Genomic DNA, 18,385 nt, shown 5'->3' on the forward strand with positions numbered 1-18,385 from the left:
AGATTAAAACAAACAATGGACAGGATGTAGACCAAAAAACAAGATAATTCAAGACAAACTGAAGCAGTGTCCTGATGTCAACTGAATGATGTCCACACTCTGCTCTCACATATTAGTCTGTAAAACTAATTTAGGATTAACAGTACAGGTAGAATTGACAGTGTCTAAGAAATGTACACTACTGTTACTGTATTAGAATCCAAATGTGTTTGTAGGCGTGTGTTAAAGGGTAATACAGTAGAGGGTGGGTTGATAACACTGCAGGGAGGGTTCATGAAGGTAAAAAATACATGCAAAATAATCAAAAAAATATGGTGCAGCTACTTCACGGATTTTCACCTATCGCGGGGGGGGGGCTGGAAGGGAACACCCGCGATAAATGAGGGTAAAGAGAAAAGGCATGCACCAAAAAAGGAATGTTAAGAGAGAGCCTAAAAGTTTACTACTATATATTAATACTACTACAGCAAGGGGAATGTGAGTTGTGGTCTTCTTCACCTCCAACCTGCAGCTTATCTGAGCTGATTCATTATCTCATTGAATCTCGAGGGTTGTGGGGCTAATGATCTGTTAAAAAGCATCTTATTGATATCCATAATGGGTAATGTTAGGCGGAATGTGAAAGGGCTAACGGAGGAGGTGGTTTGTTTAGCTTACAAAGAAAGCCTGACGAGTGAAAGTGCTTGCAAACGGTAAAATTCTCTCCATTCGTGGGAATTATGCACACTTTTGAAAATTAAAAAGCTGGATCATTAAACATGCCCACATTTAATTGCTCCTTCTTGCCATTGGCCTTTTCTTTTATGTGAGTTATTCGCCGCAGTGTGTGAGTGAATACGTCTACTCTAAATTGTCTGCACAAGTCTCTTGAGTTCACACCGAGCAGCTTCGGCGTTCAATTTGTGCTGAGAATAAATTAGAAACAGAGCACATAAGAGGTCTGTGGTGTGAGTTTGTTTTCTAAATAAACCCCCGCTCAAACTTTGTGGTGGCACGCAGCACTTAGGAGCCGTGTTAGGGATTACATCTGTTAGACTGCAATCGTCTCTGCGCTCCCCTCTCGGTGCAGTCCTCAGGTTCGCACGTTCTGCCAAGAAATCACGGTGCTTGAACACACACACACCAAGCCATTCACTGTGGTCGTATGAAAGGGCGATCAAAGGGAAAACATTCTGTAAAAGCGAGCAGTTTTGACAAAGTAAACCAGAGCGCGGCCAGCTCTGAATGTCTCTGCCATTGAATGTCTCGTTTTACTCAGAAGCCCCGTCTCAGACAATATTCGCACTATTAAAGCAATTGAAAAGAGTTTTTATAAGCAGTTTGGGGAGGGTGTGGGTGGATACCTGCCCAGCTGACCTTAGGTTGGCTCAAGAGTTTTCCATGTTGGCCATAAGAGGGTAAAAAGTACATGAAATTATATTGAGTGAATAGCTTCTAAATATTGAACTTCATTAACTGCTAATTTCTCCCAAAATATGCTTTTTTTCCATGTAAAAATACTATATCTATATACACAGAAAAACAGACAACATTCTACTACTACTATTATTACTATTAGTAGTAGTAGTAATAGTAGCAATAGTCATAAATCAAACATTTAAGCATCGGTTTGAAACTAAGGATCAGGATGCCACAAATGTTCACAACTGCTAAGGAAATCAGAAAAAAATATGTTGCTTGCTTTTCTGAATTAAATAAATATTGATATTCATATTGATTGATATTTGATCCATCCATCCATTTTCTTGTAAACGAGACGACCCACATCATCTAATTTTACGGCTGGTTTATCCGGCTTGCAGGTCACGGATGTTGCAGGAGCCAATCCCATCTGACACCCCGAGCATGTCGCCAGCGCACCGTGGGGCCACACAGACAGAGACATCCCCTCACACACACACCTACGTACAAGTGTGAGATCAATTCACCATGTTTTTTTGGAGGTGGGAGGAAAAAACGGAGACCCCGGAGAAAACCCAAACAGACACAGAGAACATACAAAAGCAGCACAGCTAGGAATCGGAGCCAAAACCTTTTGGCTGTGAGGCGACAGCGCTACCCATTACGCACTCCCTTGCAGCCCATATTTAGATTAAAATAAAAAAATAAGAGGCAGGAAAGGACTTCCAAAGTTTTTTGAACGTGTGAGATTGACTGTCGTGGCTCAATTTGACCATGCAGGTTGCACTAATTGCCTAATTGAGGGAAGACTTGTTGTTTCCGGGAGCACCCGGTGGAGCTGCCGATTATGGAGGGAATGAAGTTGCGATCTAACAAACAAGATCTAATGCAGACTGCCTGCCAGTGCAGGTTTAACCAAATCCTGCTCCGTCACCCAGCAGGAGTTCTGAAGCTGGAACAGTGTTTCTTTGGAGGTTTTTTCCCCCCTAATTTGCTGAAATGTATTCCTGCAGTTAGCATACTGCATCCCCAAGACGGCTCCGTCTGAAAACACGCCTTCTTCTGCCAGCCGTGCATCCTGCTGCGAGACTCTGTTCGGCCTTTCAACTGACTAGGCCCAAAGAAAAAGGATACAGAGGGGTCAGTCAGAAAACATTCAGGATCTGAGATTGTCACACAGCTTCCATGTAAAACGTGCAGTTTACAGTGTGATTTTGTGCCTATTTAGTTTGAAGGAAGTTCTCAAACCCTCTACGTGGAAATCGTGGGTGGATGCTGTGGGGGGGCAGCAACCAGGATGAAGGGCAGCAGCACCATTATTGACAGGCAGAGGGGGGAGAGATGGGAAATTGTTGTATCTTAAATGTTCTGCCAGTTGAGAAACTGTGTCGGATCACACGTAGTGAGATCCAGGTATATTATGTGAGTTTTCTGTCTCAACTCTTCTGTGGGCTTTGTTTCATTAAGTTTATATTAAAGAAAAACAAAATGAAAGAGACACGGAGAATGATGTTTTTTCTTCTTGACCTTTGTGATCAGGGACAAACACCAAGAATCCAAGACACAAAATTACAAACTACAGCATCACAGTCAAAAGAAAGGCTTATAAAACACACTGACGGTTTGTGTGAAGTAAATGTAAACTAGTAATACATTTATGATTAACTCTGATTAAGCCAAATGCATATTATTCCCTGCAAAACAAACTTCTCTGACTGAAAGATTAACCCATTTTAAATATCCAACTTTCTGGCTTGATTATACAAAGTGTGCTTCAAAGAACATGTTCTTTCTCCCATCCTTAAAAATCAATGCATTTCTGAAAAGAATTGGCCGAGTGCGTTAGAAATGGGTTGCATTAACACAGTCTTTACCTGTTGGGAACTGTATTGAGATAATGTGACACCAGTCATAACTGGAGGTTCATTGTTTGTCCACCTACGTTTTCCATATTATGTGTCTTTTTAATTTATTGTTATTTTGCATCTGTGGTGTAATTTTTTTTTATTTTATTGGTATTGTTAAATGTCGATGATTTATGTACTAAGGACTTTCAACGGAAACAAGACCACAAGGGCTTTTTTGAAATGCTCCTCTTAGACAGAATGTTTGACTGTATTTGTACTATAATACATGCTACTGTTTGACTGTACTTGTACTCTAACATTCTATCTAATAAATATATTCATCATCATCACCATACAAAAAATGTAGAAGGCAGAGTCAGTAGAAAACAGCACTGCATTTTCTGTTTATCTTTGAAGCCCTTCTTGGCAAACTATCAGACTATTTCTCATGTCTTAGTTATAAATCAAGTTTATGCTTCACTGGCTCCCAGAACTATTTACCGGTAGTAATTTTGTGTCGAGATGGAAAACTGGCTCTGAAATGAAATTTTCCACACAAGTGGATCCATCTCCATAAACTTTCAAAATTAGACAAGCTGATCCCTTTAAATCAGTTTTTTGGAGTCAATGCATCATTTTCCTTGACATAATGTTGCCTTCAATGTCCTCTATATGTTGTGTAACTGTACTTGTACATCTTTTTGTGCTGCTCCACTGTTATTTATGTATCATATTGTTGTTTTATAATGTTTTATAACTCTGAGTTTGACACATGCTCAGAAGATGATTTAGAGACCCGTGCCATTGCTCTGACATATAGCATTAAAAATTAACATTTAACAATTTCCACAAAATCCTCTTGTTTTATCAGTCAGACTGAATTTGTGTTACTCAATTACAGATTTTATACAAGAATTTGATCCAATGATCTGAAAGTTTAGAGAAGTGATTCAACTCAATTCAATGTTATAGTTTAAAATTTTAAGACGACTTTGGTCCCTCCAAATCGGGTCATCTTGAAGGGCTGCAGGCTGACTAAGAGTTACTCTATTGCCCTTATGAAAATGACTTGACATGAAAAGCCCAACTACATGGGCTTATTCATACAAAAAATTCCCCTCTCCAGAAAAGCAACAGTGAGAAAGAGGAGAAGAGCATGGAAGCCACAAATCACCCACGTCTGTCGTTTCATATCTCCATCCCCCGTGGGCAGTGTGTTTAAGTTTTAGACCAAAATGAAAAGGGACAAGTCCCTCATAACAATTCCCACTCGCAATCTGCTGTTCAAGGGCTGTGTGTATAATTTTACCTTCTCCTTTCTCTTTCATATTGGGGCGAGGCATTTCTGGTCCAAATGAAAGTTTGGCCTCTGGGCAGATATGTTAAGAGCCCATTCCAGGTGCACAAGGAAATAGGGCCAGGTTTGAATGGGGTCAGGGGTGAAGAGTTCAACTCTTTCAATAAATCACAGGAAGCTGTTTTGACAAGCATTCACTGAGATGACTGGGAGAGTGTGTGGCTGCATGAAATATGTATTTTCAAGTACAGAGACGAAGGCCTTTGACCTGATGAGTGCAACAAAATGCACATGTTTAGGTGCCTTTTACTCAGCAACTTAACAGCCAGTTAGTTATTCAAAGGGACTGACAGGTTTATCCTCCCATGTAAGAAGAGACAGAGATGTACCAGATGAAATGTTGCAGATGCTCCTGACATGTTAACATCCCATTAACGAAATACTCTGTGTTTATCTGGGTTGTATTTAGGACTATAAATATGTAAGATAACATTACACTGGAGGAAGGCCTCCAAATAGACAAGCAAGAGGGTCAGCAAATAAGTCGGCCTGTCACATAAAAGAGACAAATGCTGTTAGCAGAACTTTTAAACTCTTGTGAAAGAATCAATATTAAAGCAAAATAAGCCCAGATGAGAGCCAGTATCGATAAGCAAACGGAAACGTGGCGAAATGCAAACACTGAGGGATATTTTTAGGCTTATCATGAATAATAACACTAATAATCAAACTCGTGCTCTTTTTGATGAATTGTGTTCCGCTGTTCGGTATTACATGATGTAAAAATATGTCATTTGTTAGTTCTTAATCACAGTCTGCCTGGAAGCAACAATTTAGGTGAAGCACTTATGTTACATGATAATATGATCAAGATAGAAGTTCTTCTACATTCTTTCAACAGTTTACTACATTTTTTCTGTAAAACCTTTGAAATGTTTTTTTAACCATTCCTTGAAGCACTTTTCATTGTTTGTGGAGCATGCACGAGGGGATCATAGGAAAAGAATACAAGCATTTAATCCAGGAGCGCTTGTATCGTACAGTATCTCGCATCACATTCTCCTGCAGCTGCAACGAGTTACTCTTAATGCAAACCAAACATCTTCTTTCACTGCGAGTTCCCATCGCAGGCCGAACGACGGGGTTTTGTTGGAAAGCAGTCACTCGATGCATTTGGGAAAGTATTAATATATTTGATTGATTCTGGTTCCTTCATTAATGTTTGCTTAGTTGTGCTGTAAACAAATACAACTGTTGCTCCTCTGTTGTGTTTCTGATAACACAGCTGTGTGTTCTGATGCATATAATCAACTATAATGAATAGACAGGAATCAAAAGTGTGGCCTAAAACCCTAAGGATTACTACCGGTACTTTAAATCCCAATCTGATAAAGGAGAGTGGTAAACAGTGACGAGACTGATGTGTCCACAGAATCGTTACACTCAAAAACTACCTGGTTAAGGTTAAATAAATATCATGATCACTGCTAAAACAACAACAAAAACAAAGTGCAACTCAGACACACCCATCCTAACCTCCCTGTAAAATACTGCAATGCTGCAACAAACCTCTTGCTGCCCACGTCTCTATTCTCTCTTCCAGAGAAATTATGCAGCCTTTTAAAAATGCCCACCTTAAGAAAAGCATGAGCATAAAGGCGTTATTCAAACGTAATTCCAGGACTTAATCCATGTTTGGCAGAAGGCTTCGCCCCTTCCTGCCTGCTTCCACACCAACTGTGTGGTAGGTCTGCTCTGGATTTTAACGGCGCTGTACGACATGTGTGTACTCATGTCAGCGACTGCCCCAAACAGTTGTAAACTGGCTGTTTATGATGGCGAAGGTGTTGTGAAAAAGTACCGCATTTTTGACTTTCACACCATCTGGGGAAGAAAAAAAAAGTCAGAAGAGGGCAGCGACCATAATGATGTCGAGCCCAGAATGAAAGCACCAGAGGGATTTGGTCCAGCGACTTTATGTCTAAAGTTTGGCCTTGAAACTTAACAGGCAACGCTCAATCCCTCAGCTATAACTCTATGCACACACAAGCACTTCTAGCAAAGCAATAGAAAAAATAATTACCTGATTGGTACATTTTCAAAATACAAAGGTTCTTGAAAACCTGCTTGATATGTTCAAACAACATTTTCCATCCATCTTCCTCCACTTAACCAGGGCCGGGTCGCAGAGGCAACAGTCTGAGGAGGGATTTCCAGACTTCCCTGTCCAAAGAAACCTCCTCCAGTTCTTCCGGGGGGGCTGTCCATTCCCAGGACAGCCGAGAGAGAAAAGTCTTCCACAAGGCCTCCTCCCGGCGGGAGGGAACACCTCCCCAGGGAGACATCCAGGAGGCATCCGGAATATCAATCTATCCAGCAAACAATCTTTTCCAGCATTATTGTTCTGTGTCCGTGCTAAAACTATGCAATGTTTTCATTGCAGGAACTGGAGGATATCAGGTTGTCTCTTATTTCCATTCAGACATCCCAGTCCTCCAGAAAGGCCTCTTTAGAAACTTGAAGATCAGGCCTAGTTTGGTGAGCATGAACAATCTTTGGCTTCACAGTATACACTTGTGATAAAAATGCATAGGATTTTGTCAGAACTTATAAGCTTTACTGTCCTTTGACTTTCATTTATTATTTTGGACACAAGCAACATATGATGTTAAAGGTGTCAAATAAAACCTTCCACTCTCATTAAGTCATATTCCTTGTCTGCTGCTAAACATGGCTCTGTCAGCACACAGTGCTGGACTCACTAAGTACAGTGTATTAAATGATATTTCCCTGCTCCAGTACTGAGCGCTACCCACATACTGACAAGTCAAGGTGCCCGGGGTGAGTTATGCCTTCATATCAACCTCTGTCATGAGCCCCAGCTCATAGACCAAGCCATCCATTCATTATTAGCTCACCGCACTAAACAGCTCACTCACCGAGGAGTATTTTACTTTGGAGTGGCCGGACCAGCCAAAATGGCAAAAGATCCAAAAAGCAAACCTTAATTGTCTGTGAAAAGAGGCAAACATTTCAAAGCAACATTACTATTAGAGCCTGTCATGCACACTGGCAATTACGTTGCCGCAAATATTTAAATTTGTGGTTTTGGAGCAGACCTTGTGGGGAGTCATGATGTGCTAAGCAGCTCGGGGCTGAAACATGGATTCCAAGTTCAGCTTGGAAAAAAAAAAAAGAAAGAAAGAAATCGAAACAAGCCTTTGGCCTTCAGTGATAAACATGTCATTACGTTAAAGTCAAGAGTGCCATGGTGCGGCAGATATCATGAAGGAAATACTGATTCAGATTGTGTACAGGGGTCAAGTTACTGCACCTACAGAGAATGGTAATAACTGCTTCCATATGCCTGTCTGAGCGTATGACGCTTTTCTACATCATCGTTTATGCTGAGCGATGACCGTAGTATTTCATACAAACAGATCGGGGGGGGAAGACAAATTTCTAGGAGGTATTTACTTACACTGCAGTTCAGGAAAGCAGGGCATGATGACATCCTTAAGTCAACGCAGGGCGACACAGGGCAGCGGTTTAGTGATAGATAAAAGCTAGAGGAACATTTCTACGCTCACTTTTTGCTCAAGTTGATCAAAGTCAATCTTCTAAAAACACTGTAAAGATTCAAACATGTTCTGACGGAGTATAAAAACACCAAACAAATTTGATCCAGCACGAAAGGCCATTTTGAGGCCAAATTACAAACGTGCATCTTTTTGAATGTCAGTAAAGGTTGAGGCAGAGGGTAGGTTAATTATAATAAGAATAATACATTTTATTTATATCGCGCTTTTCTGAAAACTCAAAGGCGCTGATGTGTACCTATTTCTATTAATTAGCTTGAAACACTCTCTATAATATTAAATATCAAACTAGAAAAGTACTCAGACATAGCAGACCTCCGCCAAGCAGCTCATTACCTCCGCTAAGAAGGTTATGTTTTTGCCTGTCCGTCCGTCCGTCTGTTAGCAGGATAACTCAAAGAGTTCTTGCACAGATCTGGATAAAATCTTCAGGTAATGTTGGGAATCTTACCAGAAACAGATGACTACATTTTGGTGATGATCCAGAAGAGATCCTGGATTCTGGATTACTTTGACATTTTCAATACCACTGAAGTCAATGTCACTATTTGTCAGTCAGACAGACAGACAGACAGACCAACCAAGCACGGTGATATCATAGCCCCCGCCTCGGCAGAGGTCATAAACTGCTGGGTGGTCATCAAGGTTGTGCACTGCAACATTCTTGTGAGCATTTCTTATCTTTGTCTTGGCTCAGGTCTGGAGCTGCTCTATGTCAAGAAGCTGGAAATAGCTCTGGACAAAAAAAAATGTTGATAGAAAAGCAGATGATAGACAGACACACCGAAAATTGAACTTATGCAGATGCACAAAAGAATGTTATGTCTCTGAGTTGTCTGATGTCGACTTCTGTTTGTCTGACTGTTTCTATCGAGACCTCTGGAAAAACAGCCGAGAGGTCTGGAATGCAAAACTGGTCACAATTGTCTTTCTGGTGACTCTAAACAAAATCTAGAAAAGCACTCAGAGATTGGATTTACACCGTCCACATGGTGATCTGGATCATCACCAAAAGGTTTTAAATTGTTCTTGGTATCTTTAGACACCAACCATGAAAAGTGAAAGTAAATCAGAGTTGAGTTGTGTATTTTTAACTGATTTTTGAACCATAAATGGGGTTTTAATGTATATTTTTAAATATTTTTTTCCCTTACCTCATTCTGGATCAGATCCAGAAGACATTTTTCATAATAGTTCATATTGGACCTCTTTATGACTGATTTTTGGTGAGTGAATTAAATGCATATTTTACAAGATATATAATAATAATACATTTTATTTATATAGTGCTTTTCTAGACACTCAAATTCGCTTTATATATATATTTTTAAAGCCTCCATTATAAGTAAATGGGAAAATCTGGATTTTTTTTTTTTTTTTTTATCCAGGCGGGTTTCCGGATCGCTCTCAATATTTAATGGGATCTAAGTTAGACCAAGATGAATGTTCAGATTTTTTTCCACTAACATCAATCCAGCAGTTTTTCCATAACCCTGCCAACAAAAAAACAAACAAACAAACATAACTTCCTTGGTGGAGGAACAATTAAATTAATGAATTTGATCAATATATATATGATCATATATAATATATGACATATCTCCCATTCCTTTCGTGAAATAATATTTCACATTGTTCTGGATACCCAGTCAGCCACGCCGGCGGATCTGTCCGATAATGATGGCGATGATGGAGGGACACAAATCACAGATTCTAAATCTGATTTGCATCGCCTGGGTGAATTTGGGTAATTATCATGGATCTGAAGCTTGCAGCACCACAATTAAAAGGCTCAGTTCTTTGCAACAGTAATCACATCCTGAATGTAAAGTTACAGGGATACAGAGACAGGTCCCAGACCAGACTGTAACAGGGAAGCAGTCCACCCACATAATAGGTCTCATTGTAGTATTTGTCCTTTGACCCCTCCAGGGATAATTAAGGACACATTTTTACTTAGGTCTGTCTTTGTATGACTTGGGGGCTGGCATGTTGGTGTGTGCATCTCTGTGTGTGTGTGCCTTTGCATTCATTTGCACATGTGCATGCACCCTAGTGTGCCTCATCCAGCTCCTTGTACACGCCGACCCAACCTGCCCTCCGTATGTTCAACACCAGGGCTTCTGGGCTGATTGCCCGTATCACTTTCACTCACCAGCTCATACATACACAAACACACACACACACGCACACACACACACAGAGGCACACACCTTTTTAGACCAAGCCCTTGTAAAGACACCTCCTCGGGGACACGATCTGAAATGTACTCCTTGTTAGGGCTTGTGTGTGTGTGTGTGTCTGTTTTTCTTCAGCTGTTTCCTGCCAGAAACCAGCACACTGTGAAGCCCTCTCTCTTGCTTTATGCTCAAAAGTTAGCTGCGTTTATGCTTATAAATGATCAGACAGTCTTTGGATGAGAACGTTTCGACAATGTCATCACAAACAAAATCTCATTGTAAAAGTGATGCCACTAAAATGTGATCTTCTCTCTACCACACTTATAGTCTGTTCCAGAGTTTGAAGTGACATAGAAACATTATAAGAGAAACATTATTTGACTTGAATTCCTTTATGTTTAACACCAACCTGCTCCAAAGGCAAAGAAGAAGCTCTTTTCAGGGTGTTCTTCCAGCAGTGCCTTGACCCTCTTCCCCATCCTCTCATTCCTCTTGTAGATGAGCTCCTGTCTAAAGTAACTGTCTATTTCCTGGGCGGTCACCTGCTCGCTGGGTGGAAGCGTCACATTCTTGAAGTTAGGGACCTAAGGATGATGGGGCGGCGAGGGTTCCATCAAAATGGGACGGTGAAACAGAGAAGAGTGAGAGAAGAGGGTTTTTTTTTTTTTTGTCTATTCGTTAACTTTCAGTCAGATCTCACAAAGAAAGATAGAAATTGACATTTTGCAAAAATGTGCTCCCCATTTCTTGACAAACTACATATTTCAGGGGAAGCGACAACAAGGACGACAAAAGGGAAGAGTGGAAAAGACAGAACAAACACGCTGGCAATACCGGTGAGAACGGGAGGGTGTAGGAATAGTAGTTGGGGATGAAAGGTCAGTCAAAGGGTTAAGGCTAAAGCTAAAAGGTCAAGGGTCGTAACACCAGGACACTTCGAAAGGTTAAGGGGTCAAAGTGCCTCTGAGCCAATTAACTAGAGCAAAAGAAAAATAAGATGAGACAAGACATAAGACAAATACATAAAACAAAGATATAAGACATATCAGGCGAGACAAGATATAAGATTGGATGAGATTAAATACAAAATGAGACAAGATTTGAAAATATATGACTTACATTAAATAATATATATGTATATATATATATATATATATATAATGGGAAGAGCTGAGCCGAGCTGAGAGGGGACTGACCTGTGAGGTGTCGTGATTGAAGATGATAGAGTTGAGATCTCCACAGTTGTAGTGCCTAATGAGGTCTTCAGTCGTGTACGGGACCTGGAGGCTGCCTGCCCTTAAAGACTCCTGCTGTAATAACGTCTGGTTCAAGGCGAAGATCACCTAGAATGAGGCGATGACAGATGTTATTGATTAATGGATTTTTACTCTGATAGATAGTACTGATACAGAGAGGTACTGAGCTTTTTCATTGTCAGCTCATGACAGCAAACCCAGATGAGATTTAAAAAAAAAAAAAAAGCCCTGATAGGTGAATAAATCAGTCAGATTTATTGATCCCACTGTGAGTAAGATATACAGCATTGCTTGCCGGAATACTTTCTTCTCTCCTGAAGAAATTCCAGTACTGTGTGAATGCGGAATCATCCTGGTTGCAGAGCGGCCCCTGTTGTCGCCCCCATCCCCTTTGATCAATACAGCAAAGACGCACATACATGTCACCTCACACACACATGAAGACAAACACACACACCTTTAACACTTCACGCCATCGATGTTAATCAATAAAGAGGGTACCTTTTATTTGTTTTTGTCAGCTGTGTAACTGTGTAAATGTTTCAACTGCTCGTATGTCTTTGCAATTCGTTCACGTGTGTGTGTGTGTGTGTGTGTGTGTGTGTGTGTGTGCGGGCGTGCCCTCAGATCTTTGTCAAATTAATTCTGTATTAATATGCATACCCCTACGGCAACCAGGCCGACCCAAGCGGTGTTGGCTTTTCTAAGGTGCTCCGATGACACTTTTCTCTCTTGGCCGGTCTATTGTGGGAGCCTTGGGATAGCAGTGAAGAGGAGGAGAGGAGGGCAACGTGGAGCAGATGCCTTCTTGTCAGGGGACAAAGAGCCCCTGCATCACCCTACTCTGCGCTCCCTCCAGCTTTCATCGGCCGCGCATCAAAGTAGCGTTCTGCATATGAAAAGGGCCCCGTCTTTATGCCACGCAAATTAGCCTATCACCGCCCCTCCCCAACTCATTTCACAAAAACAACCTCACATCTGTGCCACGTCCGTGAAGGAAGGCCCTCATCTGCAGGGTCTCCCCTTTTTCTCAGCTCCCACTTCTCCTCTTTCTCAACTTGCATGCCTTTCAGCCCCTTAAATCATGGCTGTGAAGGGGGGGGGGGGGGGGGGGCAGAGCCAGATTAAAAAGAAAGTTTTGGCGTAGAAAACAGAAAGACAGCAAGAAAACACAAGCAATAAACTGAAGAGAGACAGAAAACAGAAGGACACAGGAGGAGTGAAAGAGAAAAGCATTTCTTTTCTTCCTGACGTGATCCTCCTTTTCTCTTAGTACACTATGGGTCAGTGGGTGCATTTTCCCATTCGGCTCCTTTCATCAGATCCGCCCGTTTCTTCTCCTCCGCTGCCTACCCCCCTCCAGCAGCACACACAAACACCCAGACACACCCCTTGCTGATATCAAAGCAAACGGAGCCAATGAAAGTCAATAATTGTCCTTTGTCATGGAAATGCCTCCTCTTATTGAGATGAAGGAGAGTGGGTGTCGGCATCCAGAGCAAACATCATCACAGTCAGATTCCCACATGTGGAGTTCTGGAGTGCTTCAGAAGCACAGAAGAAGAAAAAAAACTTGTTCCAAAGTTTGTTCGATGAGTTTCAGTTTGGCAATAGTGACAAGTGTCCTGTCCAAGTGGAATGGCTACATAATAATTACATTTAATGCATACATCTCAGCATGTTGATCAGTGTAATACAGGAAGAAAAAATAAAGTTGAGAGCGTTTTAAGTTGAATTTGAGGAAAATATTCAAATGTCCAAGCTCACACAGTTAAAACAGTATAAAGACCGGCCCTGCAGAGTAAAATTACAACAACAAAAAAGGCAGACAATGTTTTTAATCTGCAATTTAATGTTCACTTATCTCAGCGAAGCATAAATATTAGTATTCATATCACTGTCCTGATCAACAACTTGATTTTCCTCAGCTCTGCTCTGGCATTCCCGCTGATCCATGCTTGATATATGCAGACACAACTCTCATTTAAATGAGTGATTATAAGCTAATAAAAAACATTATTACATTAAGTAATATTATATTCCTCTTTTTCTCCTCCAAAACCTATAAACCAAGCCAGGCTGCAGAATAAACGCTATGAAGAAGACTCAGCAGAAGTTGCCGGTCAGAATGTCGTAAGGCCGCATTTGGTCGACCGCTGTCCTCTTCTGCTCTGCCATGAGATCACTTGATTACTTGAAATGCTTTTGTTCATCAAAAAAAAAAAAGAAACTGCCACTAATGTACTGCAATAAGTCTGAGCCAACATGTCATTAACATGTTATGCCATGTTAATTCTTGTTATTACCATAAATAGTGCAGAGAACGCTTGACTTGGGAGCTTTTGTCCTGTCAGCTGTTCACAGTTATTTTACATTGAAATCATCACAAAGCTGCTGCATTTGGGCGTTTTTCTCTTTTTGCACTACAAGAAAGAAAAGCTAAAACTCAGGACACCTTATTGGTGGTTTAGGTCATTCTGTCCTGTAAATAGCTATTTTATTAACTACCTCAAACCTTGTGATGTCCTTTTATTTGTAAACGCAAAATACTGCTGTGCACTTTATTTTAGCTGAGGTTACAGTTTATTTCAGTGTAACCTGTTGCACAAGTTTTGTTTGCTTTCCATAAGATTGGAACATTGAAGGTGTATGCTGTCACTTTAAAATCGCTATCGGCAGGTCAGGCTTTTTTAAATTTCAATCGGTGCACCTCTTTTAGCGTGCAGCATGTTCTTTTGCATTGATTAATCACTCTAGTTTGCTTTAAAACTTGCAGCAGTTTCTTCTAAGAGAAGGACATTGTCACGGCAACACCCAATTAAACATCAGGCTGATTTTGGCTTCGTCCTCAGTCGAGTTCAGTCGCCTTATTCCCCTCAGACATAACAAGAAAAGACAACTTGGGGTATCTAATCTCAGTAATGTGTCATCAACGCATTGCGTCTGTATATAAATGTATAGAACGTGTAAACTGCCTGTGAGGTCCTGTCATTACATGAATGTGAACGGCTTGTAAACACCCAAAGCGACTCCTTGTGTGGTAAAGCTTCTGGCTAAGATGTTAATCTGATTGTTCCGGCACTAGACTTTGGCGTTTGAGTGAAAGGTGTTGGAGTCTGTTAATTATAATGCAATGCTCAGTTGCAAAAAAAAAAATATCTTTCTATTGCAAGGTGACACAAAAATGGTTACAAGAGAGGAAAAACAACAACAACAAGAGCAGAACCAATGTAAAGAGATAAAGGGCGGAAGAGACTCCGAGCTGATGTTATCAGAGAAATCTAAGAGGGGGGGAGCGCAGACAGGGAAGACGACAGACAGAAATAAACAGAGATGGGGATTCTGAGTTACTTCTGAGCGATGCTATCGGTGAAACGTTAGTCAGAGCATTCAGCCCTAAAACAAGACCTTTCAAGAGCACAGCGGCGCTGCCAGACTTTAACAGAGCAGCGGCTCGGGGCAATAGTCCGACAGCTACGCCACACCTGCTTATTCCACTATGGGTTACTCTGAAATGCAGGATGCAGCCTGGCATTTCTGTTTTCAAAGTATTCTAAGACTATAGGATGTGCAGCACAGCGGCAGTGGTCAGCAATGTCGCCTCACAGCAAGAAGATCCTTGGTTCGATTCCTGTCTGTGTGGAGTTTTTTTTTTTTCTCAATAATGCAAGATGTTTCTCATTTGACGGTAGTGACTATTTGAATATTATTTATTTATCAATTCACAATAAAGCCGTAAAAATGTCTAAATCTCCGCTGACAGTTTTGCATCTGCAAAAAATGCACACACACACACACACACACACACACACACACACACGCGCACATAAATCTTTCACCGCTGCACAAGTGAGCTTTCACTTTCTGGCAGAAAACCCACCATTTAAACACACACACACTCACGCGCACACACACACACACACACACACACACACACACACCGGCACCACACACTTGTCAGTTTGAGTTATCTATATTGTTTTTGTCCCACTATCCAACCTCTACCTCCTCACTTTCCTCCCCCGTCTCTCCTTTTCTCTCCTTCCAACTCCCCCTGTGCACATTTTCTCTCACTTTTCTTCGCCACCTTGCTGACACCTCCACTTTCACTCCTCCATTCATCCTGCCATCATTTCAGTCCTCCTTTCCCATTCTCTTTGATCCTGTACATTCCCTTCTCCCTCTCCTCTTTCCATCCATCTCTCCCTCCCTTTCTCCTGTTCTCTCCTTTGATCCTATACATCCCCTCTATCAGCCAGGTCTTTAAAGATTTGACCCTTGCATTCCTCAGGTCACACATGAACTCCCAGCAGTACGTGTGTGTGTGTATGTTTTATGTGCACGTGAGTGTGTGTGTACACCTGTACAAGATTATGGCTTTTCTGTGTGTGTTTGAATGCACATTAATGCGTGAGCATGTGTGTGTGTATTTAAATGCTTCATCATTGTGGATTACTGCAGCCTATGAGGAGCTCAAACCGAACCTTTGAAGATAACTTTATTCATTTCCAAATAGGAGACAAAGGAATGGAAATATGGGGACAAATATTCCCACACAATGGAAGAAGACAGGGGTGACTAAAAGAGAAGTAGACGAGGAGGAGCGCTGCTTTGTCAAGATCACACAACACAATACCTGCATGAGTGATGATAATGACAACCTCCCCCTCTTTTAATTGAGTTATCCTATCTCTTTTGATCCAGACCAGTTCATTCAGTGAGTGTTGACATCAACCCTCTCACAGAGCCATGTCCAGAAATAAAATGAGCATTTGAGTGTTTTTAAGCAAAATGTTCATTCTCAAATGCACATCGAGCTCTAATCAGAGAATTATTAAGCCGATTACCAACATCCAAACCAATCAGAGCAATGACACATCACAAATGGGTACGCTACTTACCCTTTTCACTCTGGAACACCAATCAAGCGAACTGAAGGTGTACAGAGCTGCTATAGTTCAAAGGTTTCTGTAAAATCTACAAGTCAGTGTGATTCATTTTTATGGTAAAAATGGACTGGACTGCACTTATATAGCGCTTTTTCCACCGCTTCGCGGTGCTCAAAGCGCTTTACATGAGGCCTCACATTCACCCATTCACACTCCAGTGGGCGACTGCTGCCACGCAAGGTGCGGCCAGACCCACTGGGAGCAATTCGGGGTTCAGTGTCTTGCCCAAGGACACTTTGACATGCAGAGCTGGGACTCGAACCACCGACCCTCTGATCACTGGACGACCCACTCTACCAACTGAGCCACAGCCGCCCATGGTGATAAAGTAGAGAAGCATGTTTCTCTTTCTGTCCCGTGTGACGCACTTCATCAAACGGGTCGGACCCTTTGCAGCTTTCCTGCGATGGTCCCCATGCAGCACTGCATGTTGTTGTTTATTTATAAGAATAAAGACTACCTACCAGGTTACCGCTGCTCTCTGGTCGAATTTAAACAGGACAAGCACGATGTCATGGTTTAACAGCACATACATCTTCTATGTGCTTGCACACAGCGTGCACCGCTTTGGGCTGTGTTACAATGATACAGTTGATTCAGTGGATCGCGCTGACGGCCAACACACAAACCGCATTTATATGAAGGGGCTACACTTCTCCTCCTCTCTTTCGCTTTCTTTCTGGGTTCTCTGTGTTTCCTTCCCTCTATATCAGCTCCAATCCCCTCTCTCTCTCGCTCTCTCTCGCCCTGTAAAAACATTCTTGTGCAGCGCATTTACCTTAGTGCCCAGACACGGCCAAATATTTAGGCTGTCACATGGAATCAGCGTCAAATCAAACGGCTGGAGGTCCGTGTCCACACGCGTGCACGTGTGTGTGTGTGTGTGTGTCTGTGAGAGTGGGCATGTGTGTTGATACATGTTTAATCATTGGATGCGAGGATTTGTTCTCTGACATTATGCTAAAGCGAAACAGCATGCAGATGTCACACTGGGCTCTACTCCGATTAGATTTTGTGTCGGTGGATCAATCAAACTGCTAATTATCATCAGAAACAGTAAGAGTCGAAGTTCACCGCAGAGCTGCTTCATGCTGACTCAGATCAATGCAGCTGTGAACACTTAGCATGTATCCAGCAACCATATTGGGAGCCTCGATGTGCAAGCTGGGACACTCTCAGGAGAGATCGCAGGTGAGAAACGTCAGCATCACCTGACTTTGTGTACCTACTGGTTGAGTGTGTTGGGGTTAGTTTGCTTTTTTTGCACAGAAATGAATCCTTTAGGCTTTATTTCGCTCCCACAGCTGTCGGTCTGAAGCTTTTAGAATGATTCATGCTCCAGAACAGAAACGAAGGACAAACACATGTATGCATGTCTTCCGGTGAGGTGAGACGGTTTGGCCTTTCCACCTCCTCACGGCTCTAAAAGGTCACTAATGGATCTCCTACACTGACCGCTCCATTACTAAGATCACATAAATCACATTGCTTAAATTGCTCAAAATGGGGGGGGGGGGGATAATATACACAATATACACAATTCAGTATATCTGGAGAATGTATTTCAACACAGAGGCCTGCTTTGAGAGCTGAATGCTGTATGCTATGACAGGATGGACTGGATTATATATGCATGTTCAAGGCAATGAGCTCAGGCATCCCAATGGATTTATTTTCATTTGACTAGCCTAAAATCTATGGTAATTACACTATGCATTACATTTGATCGATTTCATCAATGATTATTTGTGAAAGCTGACCTTAACCATTGACTACATGTATTTATTTTCTTCACGGCAGTATCTTTAATGCACTATTGTTTTTACGGCATAGACATACAGTAATTACCATATCAT

At 41.6% G+C, this 18,385-nt stretch overlaps 1 protein-coding gene across 1 annotated transcript in view; it reads right to left on the bottom strand.

Annotated features, from left to right (window-relative positions):
• The window catches only part of trabd2a (TraB domain containing 2A), a 45,909-nt gene that overhangs the window by 13,379 nt on the left and 14,145 nt on the right, over nt 1-18,385 (bottom strand). The window contains exons 3-4 of the mRNA XM_068753094.1: nt 11,521-11,667; nt 10,734-10,908 (exon numbers count right to left, since the gene is read on the bottom strand). Of these exons, the coding sequence (XP_068609195.1) occupies nt 10,734-10,908; nt 11,521-11,667 (322 nt within the window). The remainder of the gene's footprint in view (nt 1-10,733; nt 10,909-11,520; nt 11,668-18,385) is intronic.

The sequence above is a fragment of the Brachionichthys hirsutus genome, chromosome 19, assembly GCF_040956055.1.
Source record: "Brachionichthys hirsutus isolate HB-005 chromosome 19, CSIRO-AGI_Bhir_v1, whole genome shotgun sequence".
Lineage (NCBI taxonomy): Eukaryota > Metazoa > Chordata > Actinopteri > Lophiiformes > Brachionichthyidae > Brachionichthys > Brachionichthys hirsutus.